Source organism: Mobula birostris, chromosome 12, assembly GCF_030028105.1.
Source record: "Mobula birostris isolate sMobBir1 chromosome 12, sMobBir1.hap1, whole genome shotgun sequence".
Taxonomy (NCBI): Eukaryota; Metazoa; Chordata; class Chondrichthyes; order Myliobatiformes; family Myliobatidae; genus Mobula; species Mobula birostris.
The window spans coordinates 85,500,866-85,518,035 of NC_092381.1; the positions used below are offsets into that span (position 1 = coordinate 85,500,866).

At 37.4% G+C, this 17,170-nt stretch overlaps 1 protein-coding gene across 7 annotated transcripts in view; it reads right to left on the bottom strand.

The window, feature by feature from the left end:
* The window catches only part of tada1 (transcriptional adaptor 1), a 104,186-nt gene that overhangs the window by 36,359 nt on the left and 50,657 nt on the right, over positions 1 to 17,170 (bottom strand). For all 7 annotated transcript variants that reach the window (XM_072274278.1, XM_072274275.1, XM_072274279.1 and 4 more), the window contains 2 exons: positions 14,932 to 15,083; positions 2,943 to 3,105 (listed from right to left, as the gene is read on the bottom strand). In XM_072274278.1, the coding sequence (XP_072130379.1) occupies positions 2,943 to 3,105; positions 14,932 to 15,083 (315 nt within the window). The remainder of the gene's footprint in view (positions 1 to 2,942; positions 3,106 to 14,931; positions 15,084 to 17,170) is intronic.

Consider the following 17,170-nt stretch of genomic DNA (forward strand, 5'->3'; position numbering starts at 1 on the left):
AGTTGGAGGAGAGACCGTGAAGACGATGGACGTACGGGGAGTGCTCTGGTCAATCACTTCGGGTGGGGAGTTGGAGGAGAGACCGTGAGGACGATCATATGGCTGGGAACCAGGGGGTTTTGGTGGGGAGTTGGAGGAGAGAATGTGAGGACGACAGGAGAGACCGTGAGGATGATGGACGTGCGGGGAGTGCTCTGGTCAATCACTGCGGATGGTCCCGGGCTGCCAGTTGAAGGGATCAGAGTGGGTCGCAGAGGGAAGAAAGGAGGTCCCGAGCTCCAACGTGTGCACGAAGAAATTGAACTTTGATAAGTCTGGCGCCTTTTCCATTCCTTTTTTGTATTGTACCTCTATTAATCTCATAGACTTAGTAATATCTATAAAGTGCAATTGGTAAAACGTACATTGTGTGCTGGCTGATGATTGATGTTTGAAGCCGAATCAGGTGGCATTTGTACAGCAGCTGACATAACCCGGAGACAAGGTGGGTGGCGGACGGGGTTTCCCCCAGGTAAATACGAGCCAATGTAGCTGAGCGTTACACTAACTTGTTGAAGTAGTGAAATTGTTTCATTTTCACTCCTGGCTGTTTCTGACTTCTCCAAGCCTGAATGATTGAAACCGCAACAAGTAAAACAGTTCTGAGTTGTCTTACTGCTTATTTCTTGCCAACCATCAGTGACAAAAAAAATCACTGCTTTTTGAACACAAACACACGTAATTGATACTACTTAAGAACTGATCACTCCTAAGTACGGTGTGGTGCCTAATAGCCACAGATCTCCTGTCCCAATTAAGCAGCATAGTGTCCCAAATAAACGGAGGGAATCCCAGCTATTTTCTTGATTAGTTTTTGTTCTTTTAAGCATTGTCCTAAGTCAGCAGCTGCTCTGATTAACCAATGGCCCAATTAACCAGAAACTACTGTACTTGTACTTCACAATTACAAGTTTAATCATCTACCAATGATATTTAACATAACTGATTTATACTCAATCAAGTTTTACCTCCTCCATCTTTGTAAATTAGTTGCAATAGAAACCATAGAAACTACAGCACAAAAACAGGCCTTTTGGCCCTTCTTGGCTGTGCCGAACCATTTTCTGCCTAGTCCCACTGACCTGCACACGGACCATATCCCTCCATACACCTCCCATCCATGTATCTGTCCAATTTATTCTTAAATGTTAAAAAAGAACCCGCATTTACCACCTCGTCTGTAAATCTTTTACTCAAATCTTCGGCAGAGAGAACAGTTACCATTAACAAAACTTGATTATCTCTTCCCACTCAGCACCATTTGTGTCATTCACTTCCTTGTGGTCTCTTTTGTTCTCACCATCCTTCACTGCGACTGATCACCCACTTGAAAAGTTAACTCTATGTCTCTGTCCACAAAGGCTCCCTGAGCTGCTGGTTACTTTCAGCATTTTCTAATTTCATGTGTGAGACCCCTATATTCACTACAGAGGAGGGGACAGATAATAGGGTTTAGACCAGACACTGAATTCAGGATCCCCTTATCCGAAGAAATTAGTTCAATTTAAGTTGTGAATATAACAAGTGAAACAAGAAATCAATGTTGAATGCATATTTGTATTTCACACCATTCTGCAATGACATTCGCGGGCTAGATGTGAGAGCGATGGCAGAGGATGGATGGAAAAAGATTGAGAGATTGGGTTGTCAAGTCTATAAGTGGGAAAAGACAGTCAGGGATGGTATACGGCTTGCCAAAAGGGATGCAACTTTGATAATGGGAAGAGGCCTAGCCTACTTTCTCAATAAGATGAATAACCAGGCTGACATTTATTTTCTCAAGTTAAGAAGGCTAAAGAAAAATTATTAAGATGCAATTAGGATGAAAAGGGGGAATTAGGATTGTTGTACTGGTCCAATTCTTAACATTACAGAAGCAAAATAAAATGTTCAGTAAAGCTTTCTCCATTTTACTGAAGAGACTTGGATAATTCCTAGGCCAATGTGGGCACACATAATTCTTGTTTGTGCACGATGCAAGGTAACATCAGGAGAGTTGTGGAAATATAAGCACAACCAACAGGAAGTTGGTTTATATAGGGTGTAGTCTGGGCATGGCTAGCTCCAAGCCATAAATTGCGAACAATCACAAAGTATGAGGAAATGCATAATGGAATTCCAATCTGTATGTGGGAGAGATACGAAGGAACTAATAGAAGGAGGTGCTGTTAAGAATAATCTGCGTGTATAACTTCAGTATATTTTGTAGATTGTACACACTACAGCAACTATACACTGCTGGTGAGCGGAGTGAATGTTCAAGGTGGTGGAAAAGGTAGCAACAAAATAATGGTTGACTTTAAGAACTGTGCATGTACTTTTCCATGCAGTTTCAATACTAACACCTGCATGACACAATCAGTATGTAACAATCTGAACTGCTGCAATACTTACCTTTGCCATGAAAGTAAACACAAATATAATAACATTTTGTGAAATATGAAACACAGGAAATAGATATCCCTTCTGAAAATTGTAATCTCTTGAAATGGTGCCTCAATATCCAAGGTTTTGGTTCAGGCAGGTACAATAGTATCATTTAAGAAGCACTCAGGGAGATACATGAGAATGTTGGGCTTAAAGGCATATGGGTTGAATGTAGGAAATTGGGACTACCAAGGTGGACAAAGTGGTTAGCATGGAATTGTTGAGCTGAAGGACCTCATTCTGTGCTGTATTCTTCTATGACTCTATGAGTGATAATGATTAAATTTGGGTTCAAATAGACATAAAAGTTCTACATTATGGTCAAACACAGCCAAGAAATTAGATGTGAAGGAATTAGCAAATTTACTTAAATCTTTATCACTCTGCAGTTTTCTCATGGTAGGCTATTTACTCACATATTTAATAATAAAACTAATTCCACAAAACTAGGGCAATGCTTACACAATACAATTTACCTGGAGGGCTTCAAGAAGGTCATACATGTTCACAGGTGGAAGAGTAGCTAGCATATCTTCACCAGAACAGGCCAAAAGAAGGGCTGCCTGCTGCTCCACATCATCTGATGAGATGTGAGGACCTGAGTTCTGTCCAGCAATTTGCGGCATACCAGGAGGGGGGCTAGGTCAGAAGGAAGAAAATAAAGAAAATCCATATTCCTCTGGACAAAAACATTTCCATTCTTCTCTAGAATGCAAGCTCATCTTCACAAATTAACAAGCAGATTATGAACCAAAATAAAAAGCTGGAAGATTAAAACATCCATTGCTAATTTTAGGATTGCTTCTTAATGAGTTTCAAAATATACTGCAGAAAATTCAAATAAGCATTAATTAAACAATCATCACTTTAAATTAGATTAAAATGTTAAATTACAGAATAAAAAGAACAAACATGATTGCAAACACTACCACAGTGCACAAAACGTTCATAAAAAAGACATCAGAGTAAACATCCTACTGTGAGAAACCACGCATACAACAATACAAAAGTGTAACAGTTAACTTGATTTTGCCTTTAAACTGGCTTAGATATATCAACAAATATATCATAAGTCTGTAGGTTACTCAGTAAAATTATTGGAACTATTACTTCACATGGCCAAACTCAGTTATGCCACTTGATTAGTTATGTTGACCACAGCAGCAGTCTACATACAGTTTTAAGTCCTCTTTAATGCAGAATCACATCGTAGCACACTGTTGGTGTGACAAAATCAGTGCCAAACAATTGCTGCATATTAAAAATGAACAAAAGACTGGAGAACATGTACATTCAAAGTAGGGTTTTGAAAATAAAAAGAAAAGCAGAAGCAAGTCCTAGCATGTCCGCTCTATCACTCAAAAGTTTCAACATCTTCTTGCCTCATCCCATTGATGAATTCCCTCAGAGCAGAGGTTCCCAATTCTTCCTATTCTCAATGCTAAATGTAAGACCTCTTATCCCGAATCTACGCCATCTGCTTCCAGATTCATCAGCTAAAGGAAACAACATCCCAGCAGCTAACCTTTCAATCTCATTCAAAATCTAATGTTTCAATGAGATTATCTCTTGCACTTTTAAACTATACATTAAATAAACCCAATTTGCTCAACCTTTTCAAAAGTACTGCTTCAATCATTCTACTATAGTGGAGTGTCATAGCAGCAAGAGTAAGCAAAGCGTAGGTATAATCCACTGAAGATCTGGAAACCAGATTACATCGATCACTAGTTTAAGTTCCTGATGTTCTGAGAAGAGGAAGAAAAGAAGCAGAAGGTGGAAGCAGAGTAGAGGTGAAGGTTTAAGTACCACACCAAAAGCCAAGGAATACCTGTCAGTGGTCTTTCACTCTTTCCAGTGAATCCATATTACTCACATGTTCTGAACAATTAAATCAAATAACTCATAAGTCAATTACAATCTCGATGTTTTAAAGCCTACTGCAAGCTAAGTCTGATTAATTTTGAAGGTGGCAGCAAAACATAAATTGAAAGAATGAAATCTATGTATTTACTTTAAATTCTGCTGGAAAGACAGCACAAACATGCTCTTCAATAATGAGAAAAGACTTGCCAGTGAAATAAAGTGTAGCTAAGGAGCGAGTAACCAACAGGTATGTGAATTCAATGCTTAAAGGTTCTTAAGACGCATTCATAACAGAAAAGCTGTGCACAGTAGCAAACTAAAATGTATCATGATGTAACACAAAAATATGCTGAATCTTGTTTCCTCAAAGCTACTCCAGCACATCATCTCACTCCAGGTAGACTTACCCCTCCTAGTCTATTCACTTCCTCACATCTACATCTGTCTGGGAACTGCTGACATTCAATCTTATTTTTTTTTTTTTTGAGTACCGTTGGCAACGTCTGCACTCTTTGTTCATCCCTAATTACCCAAAGTGGTGGTGTTGTTGCATACTGTCCTCTTGACTACCACACATAGAGACTGATTGCTTGCCAGTCTTTGTGTGTAGTTTTTCATTCACTGTATTGTATTTCTTTGTTCTACTGTGAAGGCCTGCAAGAAAATGAATCTCAAAGTAATATATGGTGACATGTGACATATATGGTGATTGTGATAATAAATTTACTTTGAACTTTGAAACACTGCATCTTTCTAGTAAGGCTGCTATCAAACCTTTGTTGGGTTAGGGAATTCCAGGATTTAGACTTGCAAAGAACTGGGAACATGGAACTGAGAAGCATTGTCAAAATAGTTTTGGCATACACAAACAAATATGGTATGTCAGAGAATGAGTAATCTGTGGTGATTTAGACAGAGTTTTTAATCATCTTGAAAACATATTACAAATGTGATGGAATATTCAGCACTAGCCTGAATGAGTTCAACTCCAACCGCATTCAAGAGGTTTGATTACATCCATGACAAGGCAGCCTGCTTGGTTGGCACCCACCCACCACCTTAAAAGTTAACTTTCTATACTGCTAACAGAGCAACTACAATGCCTATCATCTCTGAAATGTAGTGCAGTAACTCTCCACGGCATCTTGCACCGAAAAACCCTACTACCAAAAGAGATAAAGGCAGTTTTCAACAAACTGCAAGCTTCTTTCCACCATCCTGACTTGGAAATAAATTACTACATTTTCATGGTCAGCATTGTGGAAAAACCTTCAGAGGAACTACTTATGTTGATTAAAAAAAACACTGGGGCAAGGGAATGAGAATAAATGCTGACTTTACAAGTGAAACTTATATCCCGCAGGTGTCTGCTTTATGATAACCCTTCCATGGGTGCTCTGCACCATTATCCTGACTGCAGTTTACATCCCACCACAGGCAGATATCAAGCTAGCACTTGAGAAATGATGTGTTGTGATCAACAAAAATGGATCAGTGTACCCTGCTGACTCACATTGTGGCAGGAGACTTTAATCAAGTTAGCTTGAAAAAGTCTCATAGTAGTCATAGTCATACTTTATTGATCCCGGGGGAAATTGGTTTTCATTACAGTTGCACCATAAATAATAAATAGTAATAAAACCATAAATAGTTAGATAGTAATATGTAAATTATGCCAGGAAATAAGTCCAGGACCAGCCTATTGGCTCAGGGTGTCTGACCCTCCAAGGGAGGAGTTGTAAAGTTTGATGGCCACAGGCAGGAATGACTTCCTATGATGCTCTGTGTTGCATCTCAGTGGAATGAGTCTCTGGCTGAATGTACTCCTGTGCCCAACCAGTACATCATGTAGTTGATGGGAGACACTGTCCAAGATGAAATGCAACTTGGACAGCATCCTGGACAACCAGCATCCTACCTAACTATCAACACATCACCTGCATTTCTAGAGGGCTCAACACACTCCACCACTTCTACTGCTCCATTTCCCACCTGACTGTCTAGCTTTCTTCTTCTGCCTGTGAACAGACAGAGATTGAAGAACATGACACTGGAGAAGATCACCATGAAGAGCTGGACATCAAAAGTAGAGAAGCAAATTCTAGTCGGTGGACCGCAACATGTTAAAGGATTTATCAATGAACCTAAATTAATATGCCATAGTTATCACTGACTTCATAAGGACATGCATGGATGAGTGTATCCCCATAAAAGTATTCAGAAACTTCCCCAACCAGAAGCCAGGGATGAACCAGGAGATTTGCAAACTGCTAAGGACTAGATCTTTGAAGTTTAGGACTGGTGATCAGAAATATAAGTAGTCCACTAATTTCTTGAACTAATCATCAAAACCCTAATAACTATAGCTTGGCCATCAACACTATTTGAGATTACAAGCTTTTTAACACTAGCTTTCAGTGGAATCACAAATGAGATAGCTTTACTGTTGTTACTTTGCAAAGTGAAATTACTTTGGCTACAAATAACATGGTATGTTAAAACTGCTGAGCAGGATTTATGCTTGACACTTCTCAGAGTGGAGCATTCTAAAACATTCTCAAATAATAAAAATAACTTGTACATGCCAAGTCAAGTGGATATTTTTGTCGAAGGAAAATGGGCCCTGGTCATTTTATCTGCTCCACTCTGCTCTTTACTGAGTTCCCTTTGATCATGAAAGATATTATTTACATCAAAGTTATTTGCCAAAGCCATACACAACAATAAGAGTTCCCAAAGTGACTTGTTGAAAGATCACAATTTTTTTTTCTTTCTTTTTAAATCTTTTTATTGAATTAGTACACAAAGGGTAAACCATGTAGAAACTAATGTACTATTGCGATATAAATTTACAAGAGATATTAATACACCAAAAAAAGTAGTACAAACAGTGCAGCTTAGTTATAAAATAACAAGGTAATATAATAGTATACTAATTTTCCAGATATATCAATAAAGAGAAGAAAAAACCCAAAAAAACCCCCCCCAAAAAAACCACCGTGCAACTAATCTAAAAAGCAAAGCAAAGCAATGGGCTAACTAAGTATCAAGTAGACTTAAACAACTTAAAACAATCACGTCCTCAAACCCGACCTCCATTAAAAACAATTAAAAAGCAAGAAGGGAATGTAAATATGGGCAAAGAGAAAAAAAAAAGTTACATTAAATGAAAATGTTGAATAAAAGGTCCCCAGGTCTGTTCAAATTTAACTGAAGTGTCATAAAGATTACTTCTGAGTTTTTCCAAATTTAAACAAAGTATCGCCTGAGAAAACCAAAAAAACGTGGTTGGGGCATTAATCTCCTTCCAATGTTGTAAGATACATCTTTTCGCCATTAAAGTAAGAAATGCAATCATTCTACGGGCTGAAGGGGAAAGATTACTGGAAATTTTAGGTAATCCAAAGATAGCAGTAATAGGATGGGAAGAAATATCTGTATTCAATACCTTTGAGATAATATTAAAAATGTCTTTCCAAAAAGTTTCCAAAGTAGGACAGGACCAAAACATATGAGTTAAGGAAGCTATCTCCCCATGACATCTGTCACAAAGAGGGTTAACATGAGAATAGAAACGAGCTCATTTATCTTTAGACATATGTGCTCTATGAACAACTTTAAATTGAATTAGGGAATGTTTGGAACAGATAGAGGAAGTATTGACTAGTTGTAAAATATGCGCCCAGTCATCCGCCAAAATAGTGAAGCCCAATTCCTTTTCCCAATCTGACCTAATCTTATCGAATGGAGCTTTCCTAAGTTTCATGATAGGATTATAAATAATAGCCGTTACACCTTTCTGACATGGGTTAAGGTTAATTATAGTATCTAAAATATATGTAGGGGGTAACGCCGGAAAGGAAGAAAGTATGGTACTTAGGAAATTTCTAACTTGGAGATATCTAAAAAAATATATTCTTGGTAAGTTATATTTGTTAGATAATTGTTCAAAAGACATAAGGGAGCCATCTAAAAATAAATCCAAAAACTGTGATATACCATTGGTCTTCCAAATTTGAAAGGCACGGTCCATAGGAGAGGGGGGAAAGAATATGTTGCCTAAAATAGGAATCGCTAGCCCAAATTGATTAAGTTCGAAAAATTTTCAGAATTGAAACCAAATGCATAAGGCATGTTTAACTATCGTGTTACAAACCTGTTTAAGGCGTTTCAAATCGAAAGGAAGAGAAGAACCTAAAATGGAGCCAAGTGCATAACCTTGAGCAGATTGTAATTCCAATACTACCCATTTAGGAACGGATAGTGTATCTTGGTCAAGTAACCAAAATTTCATGTGTCGAATATTAATTGCCCAATAATAGAATCTAAAATTACGTAATGCCAAACCTCCATCTCTCTTAGCTTTCTGTAGATGTATTCTACCCAGTCTGGGGTTTTTATTTTGCCAAATAAATGAAGAAATTTTAGAGTCAACTTTGTCAAAAAAGGATTTTGGAACAAAAATCGGTAATGACTGAAATATATATAAAAATTTTGGCAGAATAAACATCTTAACAGCATTAATATGACCAATCAAAGTTAAATAAAGTGGAGACCATTTAAATGAAAGTTGTGTAATGTGATCAATTAAGGGTAGGAAATTAGTCTTAAATAAATCCTTATGTTTACAGGTAATTTTAATCCCAAGATATGAAAAATGATGATTAACCAATTTAAACGGGAGGTTCTGATATAAGGGAACTTGCTTATTAATCGGGAAAAGTTCACTGTTACTGAGATTTAACTTATAACCTGAAAAAAGACTAATAAATCTAAAGCTGCAGGAATAGATTTTTGAGGATTAGAAATATATAAAAGTAAGTCATCAGCATAAAGTGATACTTTATGAGACTTTAAACCACGAGTTATACCAATAATACTAGGAGATTCTCGAATAGCAACTGCAAGAGGTTCTAATGCAATATAAAATAATAAAAGACTAAGAGGACAACCTTGTCCGGTACCTCGAAAAAGAGGAAAAAAAGGTGAATTTAAAGAGTTAGTACGAACTGAGGCCATAGGAGAATGATACAATAATCTGATCCAGGATATAAATTTCGGGCTGAAGTTAAACATTTCAAGCACCTTAAATAAGTAAGGCCATTCGACCCTGTCAAAGGCTTTTTCAGCGTCTAGGGAAATGACGCATTCAGGATCATTTTGTGACGGGTATAGACAATGTTTAAAAGTGTGCGAATATTATAAAAAAAGTAACGATTCTTAATAAAACCCATTTGGTCTTCCGAGATAAGGAAGTGTTTTTTCTAGTTTGTTTGATAATAATTTAGAAAAAATTTTAGAGTCAACATTTAACAAAGATATTGGTCTATAAGATGCACATTGAGCAGGGTCTTTATTCTTCTTTAATATTAAAGAGATCGCTGCTCTATAAAAGGATTCGGGTAGTTTACCAAGTTTTAATGAGGCCTCCAGAACCCTGAATAGCCAAGGGATTAATGAGGATGCAAAAAATTTATAAAATTCCACGGTAAGCCTATCAGGACCAGGAGCTTTCCCCGGGTTCATAGAAAAAATGACATTCTTAATCTCCTCGATGGTAAAGGAAGTGTCTAACATAGAAGATATATCGTGTGAAATCTTAGGGAAATCTAGGTTATCTAAAAAGTCATACACATGTTTAGAATCTCGTGGAGACTCTGATTGATATAAGGAGGAATAAAAGTCAAAAAAGGATTGATTAATCTCAGCTTGATCAAATGTCAGTTGATTTTTTTGATTATAAATCTGATTAATTTGAAATTTAGTATAGTTAGTCTTCAACTGATTAGGCAACAGTTTACCAATTTTGTCACTATGTATATAAAATTCACTTCTTGTTTTCATTAATTGATTTGCAATAGAGGACGAAAGTAATAAACTGTGTTCCATTTGAAGTTCAGTTCTTTGCTTATACAACTTCTCAGAGGAAGCTGCAGCATATCTCTTATCAATTTCCTTAACCTCATCCACAAGAACCAGCTCCTCCTCCTTCAACCTTTTCCTCAAAGCAGCAGAGTACGAGATGATCTGGCCACGAATATAAGCTTTAAAAGTATCCCAAAGGGTGTTCATGGATATATCCTCTGTACAGTTAATTGTAAAAAAGAGATCAATCTGTTCATTCATAAAGTTAATAAAACCCAAGTCCTGAAGCAACAGCGAATTAAAACGCCATTGTCTATTATTTTGTGTATTGGCCAATATTTTAATAGAAAGCTTAAGTGGAGCATGATCCGAAATGGTTATAGAGTCATATTCACATTTAATCACTAAAGAAATAAGACGAGAGTCAATAAAAAAAATAATCAATTCTTGAATAGGAATGACGAACATGTGGAAAAAAAAGAAAAATCTTTTTCCTGAGGATGCAAAAAACGCCAAATGTCCGTCGACCCGGAATCTGAGAGAAATGAATTAATCAAGGTTGCAGATTTATTGGGTAGAGTCCGTAAAGGAGCCAAACGGTCCAATAATGGGGATAAACAAGTATTAAGATCTCCGCCCCAGATTAGTGAAAATTCATTCAAATTCGGGAACAAATTAAATAATGATTTATAAAATTCCGGACAGTCCAGGTTAGCCGCATAGACATTAACCAAAACTACCTTTTTATTAAAGAGTAAACCACTAACCAATAGAAATCTACTATTCCGATCAGAGATAATATTGTGTTGCACAAAAGTGATTGAGGGATCTACAAAAATAGAAACTCCTCAAATTTTGGCGTTAGAATTCGAATGGAAGTGTTACTCCTTCCAGAACTTAAAAAAACGTAATCTGTCCCCCCTCCGCACATGGGTCTTTTGTAAAAATAGAATATGTGCTTTAAGTCTCCGGAATACTTTAAAGATTTTTTTCCTTTTTATTGGATGATTAAAACCGTTAGTATTCCAAGAGACAAAATTAATAGTAGACTCCATAATCCCTAAAGGCAACCTTCAAATAAAGGAGGATTGACAATAGGTTCGACCCACGAACCCAGAAAGGGAACAGAATAGACAAGAGATAACGAGAAAGAGAACACGACAAATACTTCAGTAATATAAGTAACCCAAGAAGAAAGAAAATCTAAAAAGTGAAGCCCCCCCACCCCGCTGCCCCGTAACCCCAAAGCTAAATCTAAGATAGACTGGCCAGAAAGAAGCGAGCACTAGATCTACACCCATGACTTCCGATAGACGCTCACTTAAAAAAAGTGTATACATAAAAAGATCAGCTAAAGTTATAAAACAGTAAAGGAGTAAAAAAAAGTACACCCATTAAAACGAAAACGATATAATACAAAAAAAAGGTACATATAAAGAAAACCGTTAACCTACAACAGACCATATAATTAAACAAGAAAATGAAATATTACCATAGACTAGCCAAGAAAACTACAAAAAGTACTTTTGAAAACCACAAAGTTTAAGGCCTCCAGGGATATGCGTAAAATGATGCTGTGGGAATGGCCACCCAGAATCCCCAGGGAAGAAGAAAGGGATGACGCAGTTAAAAAAAAGTTTGGCAACCATATTAATTAAACCGAAAAAAAAACATTTCTGCCCTCATATAAAGCAAAAGAAAAAAATTAAACCCAACAGATTAACTGCCTCTGATTAAAGAGAGATGATTTAATAGTCCGATTAAGATGTTGAAGGCAAGTGTTGATCCAGGTAGCTCTGGGTTTCCAACGGACAGTCGAAAAAACGGCAAGACCCATCAGACAATCGAATCCTCAAACGTGCGGGATAAAGCAACACTGGTTTTAAATCTATCTTGTAGAATTCCGACATCACAGATCTGTAACGGACACGTTGATCACGAACCTGTTTACTAAAATCTTCCACCAATCGAAAGCGGAGATCCGAGAAATCAATGTAACCTTTAGGTCGAGCAAAGCGAAGCAGCTTCTCCTTGTCTTGAAAATAATGAAATCGTAAAATAACATGCCGAGGTTTATCTGACTTAGGCAAATATAATGGGACTCTCTGAGCCCGATCCAATAGTGGTGGTTGATCAGGAAATAAGGTAGGAAATGAATCGTTTAAAAGTTGAGAGAAAAACTTCATAGGGTCATCAGATTCAGCAGCTTTACGAAGACCAAGAATACTTATATTCTGCCGTCGCATTCTGCATTCTAAGTCAGAATTTTTAAAGGTCAGAAAGTCAAGTTTTTTCTTCATTGCAGTAATTGTTTCTTCAATTTTCCCCGTCTTGAGTTCATTCTGTTGCGTGGATACTTCGAGGTTAGATATAGCAGTCTGATGTTCCGTGATAGATGTTTTCATTTCATCAATTTCATCGATGATTTTCTGCAGTTTAGTTGAAATTTCCACACGAATCAGATCCGATATAGCTTGCATAGTTACCGCTGGTTCAATCGGAGGGGGGTCGGTAACTTTCGGTCTAACTGGAGGTTTGCTGTCTTTCCCGTTCTTAGACATAGTGGACCTTAAGAGCATCCAAATATATAATAGCAATCCGCTGCAAGGTATTGTAAAAGTCGGTGCCTTAAAAGTTAGCTTAAATGTAGCTGATCGTAAGATAAAACTCAGAAGTAATGGAGCGAGTCAGGAACACGACTTCACTCCATGAGCTCTACCGGAAGTCCTCACGATTTTTTAAACAGGTATTGTACTTAAATATATTGTTGACTTGTTTATGAGACTTATGAGACACATTAATATAGACTAGTTCTCAAAAACTCTCATGAGGAATTCTGCAGATGCTGGAAATTCAAGCAACACACATCAAAGTTGCTGGTGAACGCAGCAGGCCAGGCAGCATCTCTAGGAAGAGGTACAGTCGACGTTTCGGGCCGAGACCCTTCGTCAGGACTAACTGAAAAAAGAGCTAGTAAGAGATTTGGAAGTGGGAGGGGGAGGGGGAGATCCAAAATGATAGGAGAAGACAGGAGGGCGAGGGATAGAGCCAAGAGCTGGACAGGTGATTGGCAAAGGGGATATGAGAGGATCATGGGACAGGAGGCCCAGGGAGAAAGAAAAGGGGGAGGGGGGAAACCCCAGAGGATGGGCAAGGGGTATAGTGAGAGGGACAGAGGGAGAAAAAGGAGAGAGAAAGAGAGAAAGAATGTGTGTATATAAATAAATAATGGGTGGGGTACAAGGGGGAGGTGGACTCTGCATTTTCTCTAATCATAGATTTGTTTCTGCTGCACAATTTTAATTAAAACAAGAAAACATGGAATAATGCTAACTTTATAACTACAACACCCTCCCACTGCTAACACTTTTTAACCCGAATAGAGAGGGGGCTCCCACAAAATTGAACTTCTAGGTCTAGGATCCAGTCACTACATTTAAATAGCATATTAGAACACCATCAAATTGCTTATTGAGCAAACCACCAGCATTTACCTCAAATTATTTTCAGGCTACAAAAATGAGTCTTATTTATGAATAAACAATTAAATTGAATGGTAATTTCACAAATATTCCTTCTCTCTTCTTCCTTTAGCTTTAAGTTAGGTGCATAACAAATACTTTGGTTGTGATTTAATTTTTCATTGTTGCAATTACATGTTACACTGTAGCCTCTTGGTCCTATCAGATGAACATAAAAGATTATCTAATCACATGTTTCACTGCTATTTACAAGAGTTGAAATTGCAGAGATTGGCTGCTTCACTTTCAATTTATGAAAGTGGCAACAACCTGGATATTTAATTACATGCCATGAATTGTAATGTTCAACTTAATGACATGCACTAAATAATTTCAAGTATCTTTCCTAATGCTACAACACAGCAGTCTAGAGGCATCAGCAGCAATTTATTGCAACTCTATATTGCAAATGAACTGAAGACAAAATACTATCATTTGAAAAGATTAAAATAATTGCAGATAAGAGCAGTGACAAAATATTATATTTTGTCATAGTTTATTCAATTTTCAAATGATATGGATTTATCTTGCAAATACATATTTAGGTCTGTAACACTCTGCAAGGTTTCACTGCTAAGGCTAATGTAATGGCTTCTATGTAATGTTCCATTGTTAAGGTAATGGTTTCCGTAGCAGCAATGTTTGGATGATGACTAGAGATAACGGGACTTTGGAATTCAGTGGCTATCCAATGGGAGAAATGTCGTGCTTTCTTGTGTGTCTGGGAGCTGGGTTTTTTTCGCAGTCTTTTGTCAAGGAGAGATGAAGAGGGAGGACGGACGTGGAGAGAGCTGGTAGTCCACCGGACAGAGTGGATTGGGACTTGAGGGTCCGAAAGTCGGCGATGTTCAGAGGAGCTCGATGGTGGAAGAATGACTACTGAGTGAGCTCCAACGGGAAGTTTGATTTTTGACCTGGGCCCTTTTTATGTTTTGTTTCTTTTCATTACTAACCCTATATTCAGATTAAGATTCATAAAGTCTATCATTTAATTGCATATGGTGTACTATCTGATATTTTGCGTTGTGGATTTGTAACTGGCGGTACATTACACAGCATCCATACAAATGTGATTACTCAGTTTGGCAGGGCCGGAGGCTGATTCCCCTAGATGAACGTGAGCTGGGCGAGCCTGAGGATTATAGGTCATTTTTCACCAACTTTTTTTTCAAAAATACGTAATATGTTGATATAAATTTTATATCTTACTTACCAGTCAATAATGTTGTTATATGCAATAATGCTGTTTTTTAAATATGGTTGAGGATTAATGCTGCTTCCAAATGCATACTTAAAATGACCATCACGTAAACGGTATGACCGCCTCCTAGATATCACCGCCGTCAAGATGTCCTTCAGATGATTCTACAGGAGAAACACATTGGTGAAACCATAGAGAAAACATTTCAGTTTAATGATTTTTCATAATCATGATTTCTGCACTGATTAGCCATTCTTGTTTCTTAATGAGTACATGTTATGAGTTTTCTTTACATTATTTCAACTTCATATTTTGCCTTCTGTGTTGATCTAATCCCATGGTCTAGTCCTGATTTTCCCACAACTTGTGTTTAGTAAAGGCAACTGAAAACTTCTGATCTACTCACATTCCCTACTGAAGTCTTTATCCTTGATGTTAATATGTTTGGAAGCAGGCTATGGATCAAAAATGGCATAACCTAGAGTGACAACGTGACTCTGCATTATAAACTGTGCCCAATTGGACAGACCTTAACTAGCTCTACCTGCAAGCTAATAAATTAAATGTATGACATCTAGCAAAATCACACTCTAGCTTTTCTTGTTGTCAGGGATGTACAAAGTTTCCAATTACCCCAAAAATTCAGAAATATTCAAATGTTAATTAAGTAAAAAAATGTTTTCAAATTTAGTATTTCCATTACTTATAAATTTACAAATTTTTACTAAATGTCATCGCTCTTTGATTGGCACATGCTTACAATTTACCATGTTATTTTTTGATATAAGGAGGACACACAGGAATGCCTTGTACTAAAGTTTCTGCAAGCAATACACCATGGATCAATGCGCCCTTGGCATCTTCCATCCATTGTGTTGTCATAGAGGTTGCTATGATTCAATCCATTTTGTGTTGCCTTCAAGGCAGCTTCAAAATGCTCCAGCAATTCTAAAGAAGCCATTTGTGCCAAGAAATTACAGCAATAATCATGAGCTGAATGTAATTAAAGAAAGTGAAAAGCTGTATATTTAGTGGCCATTAGCTTCTCATTAAATCTTGTGGCATCAAAAATGCAAACCATCCTTAACAACACTGACAAAATAAGACTAAGCAGAAGCAATAGTCAACATTTCAGTGATTTGAGGATGCCCAAATTGCTAAAAACAAAGTAGGCTGCAGGGCTTGAGAAGATTACCGGGAAAGGGTGACTTCCATGCCAAGGATGAGAATAATGCTAACTTTAAAATAAAAGCAATGTTCAACTATAAGCTATGCAGTCCACTGAACTCACACGTGATGTGTCAGCTCAACCTAGTCAGTGTTAGGATGATGATGATGATGATGATAAGAGTGATTAATGTAACTGAGGGTGTCTCTCCAATAACACGTAAAGGAGGGTGAAAGAAAGAGTCTCCCCAGTAACACTTCGGAATACCATGTCCAAATATAACAAAGGGTTAGATGCATGTCAGTATCTGAGAAAGCAAGGCAGACACTGAAGCAGCTAACATTAGAGACAAAAACAGGCAGTCTTGGTGACACGATTCAAAAACTATTTCAGGTTAACCATGATACCAAAGATTACAAACAATCAGGTTAATTGTCACACACTGGCCAAGGAGAAAAATGGAATCAGTGGCTATGGAACAGAAATTGTGACCAGCTAAGGTCATAGCTTTGGTCTTTCCAATACTTAGGAGAAATAAAGAGAATAGTTCTTTTTTCCTAACTGTTAGTTAAGCAGAGTGACAATTGTAGTTGGGAAACAGAGATGATGGTGGCATATATCAGACTGCTACCAGGGTACAAATGCAATTAGCATGTTACTTTTTTGCTGATGTTGAAGGGCAGTCGCAGGAGGAGCCCAGGAATAGATAACTGGAAATATTCAAAAGTATGAGAGTAGGAAAAGAAACACCACTATAAGTGTCAAACATCACTAGGCAACTAAAGGGTTAACTACCATTTGTAGTTGGCAGAGGACAATACTGATAACTGGAGATAGTTTACTACAGGTTTGCCACCACAAATCTGTCATGATTAGTGATTTTGCCCAATCACAGGTGGTGAGGCTCATCCAGGGATTGAATTAATGATGTACAGTTAGGTGAACTGTAAACATTATTGTTTACCAAGAGTTCTGCTTTTGAATGTGCAGAGCAGTTAACCAAAATCAGCATCATTTCACAATTTTTGTCCAGACCAAAAGAGTCACAGTGAGTTCTCGCTTCTGGAACACAGTAACATTTAA